This window comes from Electrona antarctica (assembly GCF_951216825.1).
Source record: "Electrona antarctica genome assembly, chromosome: 11".
Lineage (NCBI taxonomy): Eukaryota > Metazoa > Chordata > Actinopteri > Myctophiformes > Myctophidae > Electrona > Electrona antarctica.
The window spans coordinates 5,016,435-5,026,434 of NC_136792.1; the positions used below are offsets into that span (position 1 = coordinate 5,016,435).

A 10,000-nucleotide genomic window follows, 5' to 3' on the forward strand; every position below is an offset into this window, starting at 1 on the left:
TTCGTCAAACACACGTTTGACAAACACAGTAAAGAGATAGTAAGTATTATTCGCTGTCAACATTCATATTATGGCATTGCATTGCATTTCATTACATTAGATACGATTCCATTAGATTAGACTAAATACGCTTAGCATTAGATTAGATTAGACTCAATTAGATTACATTAGATTAGATTGTATTTCAAGACATTAGATACAAATTACATTAGACCTCATGTCTGTTTCAATCTCCCCTTTTGTTTGTCTCTCTCTGTCCTCCATGTCTCCCTGTCTTTACCGCCATGTCTTTACCTCCATGTCTCTCTCTCTCTCCCTGTCTTTACCTCCATGTCTTTACCTCCATGTCTCTCTCTCTCTCCCTGTCTTTACCTCCATGTCTTTACCTCCATGTCTCTCTCTCTCTCCCTGTCTTTACCGCCATGTCTTTACCTCCATGTCTCTCTCTCTCTGTGTCTTTACCTCCATGTCTCTCTCTCTCTCCCTGTCTTTACCGCCATGTCTTTACCTCCATGTCTCTCTCTCTCCATGTCTTTACCTCCATGTCTCTCTCTCTCTGTGTCTTTACCTCCATGTCTCTCTCTCTCTCCCTGTCTTTACCTCCATGTCTCTCTCTCTCTCCCTGTCTTTACCTCCATGTCTCTCTCTCTCTCCCTGTCTTTACCTCCATGTCTCTCTCTCTCTCCCTGTCTTTACCTCCATGTCTCTCTCTCTCCCTGTCTTTACCTCCATGTCTTTACCTCCATATCTTTACCTCCATGTCTCTCTCTCTCTCCCTGTCTTTACCTCCATGTCTTTACCTCCATGTCTCTCTCTCTCCCTGTCTTTACCTCCATGTCTCTCTCTCTCTCCCTGTCTTTACCTCCATGTCTCTCTCTCTCCCTGTCTTTACCTCCATGTCTCTCTCTCTCTCCCTGTCTTTACCTCCATGTCTCTCTCTCTCTCCCTGTCTTTACCTCCATGTCTCTCTCTCTCTCCCTGTCTTTACCTCCATGTCTCTCTCTCTCCCTGTCTTTACCTCCATGTCTTTACCTCCATATCTTTACCTCCATGTCTCTCTCTCTCTCCCTGTCTTTACCTCCATGTCTTTACCTCCATGTCTCTCTCTCTCCCTGTCTTTACCTCCATGTCTCTCTCTCTCCCTGTCTTTACCTCCATGTCTCTCTCTCTCTCCCTGTCTTTACCTCCATGTCTCTCTCTCTCCCTGTCTTTACCTCCATGTCTCTCTCTCTCTCCCTGTCTTTACCTCCATGTCTCTCTCTCTCCCTGTCTTTACCTCCATGTCTCTCTCTCTCCCTGTCTTTACCTCCATGTCTTTACCTCCATATCTTTACCTCCATGTCTCTCTCTCTCTCCCTGTCTTTACCTCCATGTCTTTACCTCCATGTCTCTCTCTCTCTCCCTGTCTTTACCTCCATGTCTTTACCTCCATGTCTCTCTCTCTCTCCCTGTCTTTACCTCCATATCTTTACCTCCATGTCTCTCTCTCTCTCCCTGTCTTTACCTCCATGTCTCTCTCTCTCTCCCTGTCTTTACCTCCATGTCTTTACCTCCATGTCTCTCTCTCTCTCCCTGTCTTTACCTCCATGTCTCTCTCTCTCTCCCTGTCTTTACCTCCATGTCTCTCTCTCTCCCTGTCTTTACCTCCATGTCTTTACCTCCATATCTTTACCTCCATGTCTCTCTCTCTCTCCCTGTCTTTACCTCCATGTCTCTCTCTCTCTCCCTGTCTTTACCTCCATGTCTTTACCTCCATGTCTCTCTCTCTCCCTGTCTTTACCTCCATGTCTCTCTCTCTCTCCCTGTCTTTACCTCCATGTCTCTCTCTCTCCCTGTCTTTACCTCCATGTCTCTCTCTCTCCCTGTCTTTACCTCCATGTCTTTACCTCCATATCTTTACCTCCATGTCTCTCTCTCTCTCCCTGTCTTTACCGCCATGTCTTTACCTCCATGTCTCTCTCTCTCTCCATGTCTTTACCTCCATATCTTTACCTCCATGTCTCTCTCTCTCTCCCTGTCTTTACCTCCATGTCTTTACCTCCATGTCTCTCTCTCTCTCCCTGTCTTTACCTCCATGTCTTTACCTCCATGTCTCTCTCTCTCTCCCTGTCTTTACCTCCATATCTTTACCTCCATGTCTCTCTCTCTCTCCCTGTCTTTACCTCCATGTCTCTCTCTCTCTCCCTGTCTTTACCTCCATGTCTTTACCTCCATGTCTCTCTCTCTCTCCCTGTCTTTACCTCCATATCTTTACCTCCATGTCTCTCTCTCCCTGTCTTTACCTCCATGTCTCTCTCTCTCCCTGTCTTTACCTCCATGTCTCTCTCTCTCCCTGTCTTTACCTCCATGTCTTTACCTCCATGTCTTTACCTCCATGTCTCTCTCTCTCTCCCTGTCTTTACCTCCATGTCTTTACCTCCATGTCTCTCTCTCTCCCTGTCTTTACCTCCATGTCTTTACCTCCATGTCTCTCTCTCTCCCTGTCTTTACCTCCATGTCTCTCTCTCTCTCCCTGTCTTTACCTCCATGTCTCTCTCTCTCTCCCTGTCTTTACCGCCATGTCTCTCTCTGTCCTCCATGTCTCCCTGTCTTTACCTCCATGTCTTTACCGCCATGTCTCTCTCTGTCCTCCATGTCTCCCTGTCTTTACCTCCATGTCTTTACCTCCATGTCTCTCTCTGTCCTCCATGTCTCCCTGTCTTTACCTCCATGTCTTTACCTCCATGTCTCTCTCTGTCCTCCATGTCTCCCTGTCTTTACCTCCATGTCTTTACCTCCATGTCTCTCTCTCTCCCTGTCTTTACCTCCATGTCTCTCTCTGTCCTCCATGTCTCCCTGTCTTTACCTCCATGTCTTTACCTCCATGTCTCTCTCTGTCCTCCATGTCTCCCTGTCTTTACCTCCATGTCTTTACCTCCATGTCTCTCTCTCTCTCCCTGTCTTTACCTCCATGCCTCTCTCTCTCTCCCTGTCTTTACCTCCATGTCTCTCTCTTTGTGTCTCTGTCCCTGCCTCTCTCCCTGTCTTTACCTCCATGCCTCTCTCTCTCTCCCTGTCTTTACCTCCATGTCTCTCTCTTTGTGTCTCTGTCCCTGCCTCTCTCCCTGTCTTTACCTCCATGTCTCTCGCTTTGTGTCTCTGTCCCTGCCTCTCTCCCTGTCTTTACCTCCATGTCTCTCTCTTTGTGTCTCTGTCCCTGCCTCTCTCACTGTCTTTACCTCCATGTCTCTCTCTTTGTGTCTCTGTCCCTGCCTCTCTCCCTGTCTGTCTTTACCTCCATGTCTCTCTCTTTGTGTCTCTGTCCCTGCCTCTCTCCCTGTCTTTACCTCCATGTCTCTCTCTTTGTGTCTCTGTCCCTGCCTCTCTCCCTGTCTTTACCTCCATGTCTCTCTCTTTGTGTCTCTGTCCCTGCCTCTCTCCCTGTCTGTCTTTACCTCCATGTCTCTGTCTTTGTGTCTCTGTCCCTGCCTCTCTCTGTGTCTTTACCTCCATGTCTCTCTCTTTGTGTCTCTGTCCCTGCCTCTCTCCCTGTCTTTACCTCCATGTCTCTCTCTTTGTGTCTCTGTCCCTGCCTCTCTCCCTGTCTTTACCTCCATGTCTCTCTCTTTGTGTCTCTGTCCCTGCCTCTCTCCCTGTCTTTACCTCCATGTCTCTCTCTTTGTGTCTCTGTCCCTGCCTCTCTCCCTGTCTTTACCTCCATGTCTCTCTCTTTGTGTCTCTGTCCCTGCCTCTCTCCCTGTCTTTACCTCCATGTCTCTCTCTCTCTCCCTGTCTTTACCTCCATGTCTCTCTCTTTGTGTCTCTGTCCCTGCCTCTCTCCCTGTCTTTACCTCCATGTCTCTCTCTCTCTCCCTGTCTTTACCTCCATGTCTCTCTCTCTCCCTGTCTTTACCTCCATGTCTCTCTCTCTCTCCCTGTCTTTACCTCCATGTCTCTCTCTCTCCATGTCTTTACCTCCATGTCTCTCTCTCTCTCCCTGTCTTTACCTCCATGTCTCTGTCTTTGTGTCTCTGTCCCTGCCTCTCTCCCTGTCTTTACCTCCATGTCTCTGTCTTTGTGTCTCTGTCCCTGCCTCTCTCCCTGTCTGTCTTTACCTCCATGTCTCTCTCTTTGTGTCTCTGTCCCTGCCTCTCTCCCTGTCTGTCTTTGTGTCTCTGTCCCTGCCTCTCTCCGTGTCTTTACCTCCATGTCTCTCTCTTTGTGTCTCTGTCCCTGCCTCTCTCCCTGTCTGTCTTTACCTCCATGTCTCTCTCTTTGTGTCTCTGTCCCTGCCTCTCTCCCTGTCTTTACCTCCATGTCTCTCTCTTTGTCTCCCTGTCCCTGCCTCTCTCCCCGTCTGTCAGGCTGAAGAGATGATCAATGGGATTCGATCAGCGTTTAAGGAATCGCTGGACAAACTAACCTGGATGGACGGACAGACAAGACAGGCTGCGAAAGACAAGGTGAGGGGGAATTGTTTAATTGAAAAAGTTACACAGTATACTTTAATTAATTAAACCCTATATTAACTACCTAAAACTCAACTGGAACAAATCAGAAATAATCATCATCGGCCCCCGACAGCCTCACCCGCTCCACCCAGGACTTCTCACTCGACATCGACGGCTCCCGTGTCACAACCATCCGCCACCTAGGTGCTGCCCAAACCCTCATCCAGGCCTTCATCTCATCCCGGGCCGGACTATTGCAATAGCATCCTCTACGGCCTATGGTATCACCTAAAACCCCCTCAATAAACTCCAATACGTCCAAAACACCCCCACCCGCTCCAGAGATCACATCACACCAGTCCTTCATGACCTCCACTAGCTCCCTGTCAAACAAAGAATTGACTTCAAAGTACTCCTCACCACCTAAATGGTGCATTTATATAGCGCCTTTATCCAAGGCGCTTTACATAGATTGTGCATTACATTCACCCATTCACACACACACATTCATACACCGATTGCGGCGGAAGCCATGCAAGGTACCAACCAGCACATCGGGAGCAATTTGGGGTTCAGTGTCTTGCCCAAGGACACTTCGACATGTAGCTTTGAACCGCCGACCCATGGATCATTGGACGACCTGCTCTACCTCCTGAGCCACAGTCGCCCCTACAAGGCACTGTCCAACCTGTCTACCCCCTACCTCGAGCCACATGTCCCATCCCGTTCCCTCAGGTCCAGTGACACCGGCCTCCTTAAGATCCCCAAAAAGTATCCTGGGGCGACAGGGCCTTCTCTGTGTGCTGTGGCTGCTGCCCCCTCCCGACCCTCTGAAATGCACTCCCCAAACATATCAGAGATGCCCCCTCCATCGCTACCTTCAAAACCGCACTGAAAACCCACCTGTTTAGACTTTCCACGTTGACTTGATTTTGACTTGTTAAATGTTTTATTGCTTTTAATTTGTATCTTTTTATTTGTTTTTTTCCCTAATAAAGCTGTCCTTTTTCTATGTTCTTAAAAATAAATCCCAGCAATTATTAATTCATATTATTACCTCTACTAAAGGTTTGTCTTTTTATCCTATCTGTGTGTCTCTCCATGTCTCTGTGTCTGTCTCTCTGTCTCTCTCTTTGCCTGCATGTCTTGCGTGTAGGCAGATGCTATCTACGATATGATTGGCTTCCCAGACTTCATCCTCGACTCCAAAGAACTAGACGATGTTTATGACGGGGTGAGTGACATCACGCCACGCCGCTATTAACCCATTTTGGTGTTTTAAAGCATCGTTATACTTTAGCTATTGAAAAATAGCAGATCTACAAGCTTATTTTTGGTTTCTTCCTGAAAGCTTAATGCCTTTGAGTCAAAAGGCCCAATCAAAATACGCCGCTTTAGTGACACACTCAAATCAGCCCCTCCCCTTATTATACAACGGTTACGTTCAGGTGGGTGGTGCTAAGGTGAAAACCAGCTTAAAGGTGTAGTGAAATGAAAAATACGTTTTTCACACTTTTAGACCATATCCGTGGTCATCATATGGGCATACCTAACAATGGATGCCAAAAAAACGGGAAAAATCTCATTTTTGTGTGTTTTTATATCAAAAGAATATTTTTTATTACTTCCTGAAAACGAAAACGTGCTGCGTGATGACGTGTCGAGGCCAACATCGATAAAAGCCAATAAAAATGAAGCTCACCAGTTTAATTCCCCATATCTCCGCATCCGTCCAGCACAGGCTGCACAGCTGCTACTGATTACAGAAATCTTCCGTTTTTATTCCCATTCAAGATAACATCCAGAGAGTGTATTACTCGGTTTCAACTTAATCATCACGCTAAAAATGTATCTGAAAACATTATAGGGTAGAAATAAGCCACATTAAGAGTAAATTGGTAAAGGTTGCCGACTATCTGATTTGTAAACAAACATCCACACGCTGTCCTGCGTAGCATAGCTACCCGTCCCTAGCTACCATCCCATCCCCTGAAGGGATGCGACGCTCTGATTGGTTCAGAAACTTCATAGCGGTGTTTCAACTTGAGACCGTCTGAAACTTCAAAATAAAATGTCCACCATTTCCGTTTCACTACGCCTTTAAGTTCAGGTGGGTGGTGCTAAGGTGAAAACCAAGTATATTTAATTAACTTTCTGTATACCTTTTTGAAAAAAAATCTTCCTCCTAGTATAATCAAAATACCAGATGATCATGTTTTCTTTGGGGGCACTCCGTCTTTAATATATGCAATGATATAATTTATGCATGCATGCATGCATAGTTGTCTCCACCAGGCCGAAGGCCTTGCTCACTGTATTAACAAAGTCTAAAAGCAGCTCTCCCATGATGTCTTTTCAAAATAATTCATCTTTAAGATCATGTTTTTTTTTTTGCTATGTAAGTATGTAATTATAACTGGCTGCTACAAAGACTCCATTGAATGGAGGAGGAGGACCTTTTCAGATCAGAGAAACTTTAAGCCGAGGAAAACTAAAACAACCCTCGGGAGCTCTACTGGTTGTTGAGTAGAGCTTCCAGAGCTGTTTCTGACCGCAGCCTAGTTGGTTGTTGAGTAGAGCTCAGTATACTCAACAACCAACTAGGCTGCTGGTCAGAAACTGAAAACCAGGTTTACAAAAACATCAAATCGAACAACACTCTCATCACTGACAAACTTGATGTGGCCAATTACTTAAACATCTTCTTTACAAACATAGCCACAACTCTGTTTAACAAACTGCCCTCCCACTCTTGGCGTTTTGTTGTATAGCACATCAAAGCTTTTTATATTTTTTATTTAACCTTTATTTAACCAGTAAAATCACATTGAGACCATAGTCTCTTTTACAGCTGGCCAAGAGAAGAGGCAAATAAATGTTACACAGCTCTGCCAGTAACAACAAATACAGGACATGACATTAAGACAAACATATGACATCCGTAATACCAAAAACCTACTACCAGGGAGGCTCAGAGAGAGTCTAAATAGCTAACCAAGTACAGACTAAAAAAGACTAATAAGAACAATACATCAAGAAACTACTAAGCTAATATAAAACTAAGAACACAGCAATTGCTACTCGTCAAAGCAGGAGCAATGGCTGGAGAGTGTGCCAGAGGCAAGCCTCTTAAAAGTCACTAGGGGGATCAAGGAAGCCAATAAGCTTTCTACAAAAACCTAGATGTGTGCAAACTGCAAAGACGATTTTAAACTGGTTAACAACTGATGAGGTACTCAAAAAACGGAGTGCTCTACAACCCCACAAGACCACTGGCCATGACAACATTCCCTCCAAATTTGGGAGACTCGGCCATCTCCATAGCTAGCTCCAATCATCACCCACATAATAAACCTCTCTATCAAGCAGGGACTGGTCCCTCAAGAATTCAAACTGGCCAAAGTAACCCCCCTGCACAAGAAAGGCAGCAAATTAGACCCCGGGAACTACCGCCCTAGTTATACTCTTAGCTCCATCTCGAAGGTTGAAAAGTATCTTGCCAATAAAAAAAAACAGAATTTCAGTCAGATAACTCACAAAGAGATTTAATCAATATTTATTATAGAATGAGAATATGCGTGCATATAATATTTTATCTTGGCGTTCAGCTCCGCTATATTTTTCTCCCTGCTCGGCACAATTAAACACCATCATTAAACATTAAGCGCAGGGAGATAGATACAATAACAACCCCCTCATGGGGAACAGACATAGCAGAGCCCACCGGTGGTGGCGGGAGCAAACATCACATAACAACAACCAAGGACTGTCTAAGAAGGACGAGACGCGAAGACAACATGGCGTCGTACGGGCGACGCCATGTTGCTCCATGGAAGGAAAGAAACATGTGCAGTTGAGACCAGGAAGTTGGACATGACAAATCATAGATATGGCGCAAATGGCCCAGCAGATGGCGTGATGCCACTGACAGGAGATATGCTTGTACATATCATGTCACGTCATTGCATTTTACCTTTTTATATTAACGTTTTAACAGCAAATGGATAAGTAAGTCCCAGCATGGATCATCACAAAGACAGTAATGTTGGTTTGACGTGACATATGTACAAGCATCTATCCTTTCATTGGCATCACGCCATCTGCTGGGCCATTTGCGCCATATCTATGATTTGTCATGTCCAACTTCCTGGTCTCAACTGCGCATGTTTCTTTCCTTCCATGGAGCACCATAAGCAACATGGCGTCGCCCGTACGGTCTCCGCGTCTCGTCCTTCTTCGACTGTCCTTGACAACAACCAGGAAGCATAATGTAGACGGAAGCCAGGAAGAAGCATGCAGTCTATGGCTTCACTCACACGTGCACAGCAGATTGTTGTATAGCTGATGCATGAGACTTGTTGACTGATGCAAGCTCGCAATACATTTCCAATGGGAGTCGCATGGTTTGACACAACATTTTTGTTGTATGAGGGGGAGGGGGGCAGTCGAAACACAGCCGAAAGCCGTACAACAAAAATGTTGTGTCAAACCATGTGACTTCCATTGGAAATGCATTGGGGCGGCCATGACACTTACCCTTTGTTTACATCTAGCATCCAACAATGTTGTATGCTAGATGCGAAGGTGTGAGTGAGGCCTAGGTGAGCTTAAAGGGGCATTCCACTCATTTTCAACATTTTACTATGTCATTAATATACCTTAGAGCTGTTGTGTGGAAATAATAAAAAGTCCCCCCGATTCTGTGTTTCCTAGAACTAGAGATCTGAAAAAAATCATTAACATGGTGAAACGCATCTTGATGACATCATCAAGATGTGTTTCACCATGTTAATGATTTTTTTCATACTTACAGTTCTAGGAAACACAGAATCGGGGGGACTTTTTTATTATTTCCACACAACAGCTCTAAGGTATATTAATGACATAGTAAAATGTTGAAAATGGGTGGTTTTCCCCTTTAAACACCCTACCCAATTGGTCAGCTGACGGCCACATCAGCGTATGACATGTGGGTCTTGCAAACACTGTATACACCCACATAGTAATGCAGCATATTAACCCCTCGAGTATATGTATATATGCGCCCTTGAGCACAGCATGAAGCCGCTCGAGTATATCTGAGTGAACTAACTCTGCAAGCTACGTATCATGTAGAGCAGGGGTTCTCAACCCGTGGGTCGCGACCCCTCGGGGGGTCGCCAAATTATTTTAGGGGGTCCCCAAATTATTTTCAAAAAAAAAAAAAAAGAAAAAAGATTTTTTTTTAATTTGTATTTTCACGATTTTTCAAAAATAGCAGACCTACAAGCTCGTAGCGCGCCACTCGGTGGCGCGCTATGAGCTTGTAGATCTGCTATTTTTCAATAGCTAAATTATAACAATGCTTAAAACACCAAAAGGGGTTCCCGCCCAAAATGGTTTAAGGTTATTGTAGCAGTCAATTTATATTGGGGGTCGGGAGGGGGCGGGGCGGGGGTCCCGAGACATTGCCAAAGCATTTCCGGGGGTCCCCGGCCAAAAACTTTGAGAACCCCTGATGTAGAGAATGTACAAACTCTAATCTGGCTTCAGAACATCCCACTCCACTGACACATGCCTCCTCTATTTGA

General features: G+C 45.4%; 1 protein-coding gene across 1 annotated transcript in view; it reads left to right on the plus strand.

Moving 5' to 3' along the window:
- The window catches only part of ece2b (endothelin converting enzyme 2b), an 81,455-nt gene that overhangs the window by 62,291 nt on the left and 9,164 nt on the right, over positions 1–10,000 (plus strand). The window contains exons 11-13 of the mRNA XM_079513919.1: positions 1–39; positions 4,344–4,442; positions 5,587–5,664. The exon at positions 1–39 is cut by the window's left edge and continues 72 nt beyond it. Of these exons, the coding sequence (XP_079370045.1) occupies positions 1–39; positions 4,344–4,442; positions 5,587–5,664 (216 nt within the window). The remainder of the gene's footprint in view (positions 40–4,343; positions 4,443–5,586; positions 5,665–10,000) is intronic.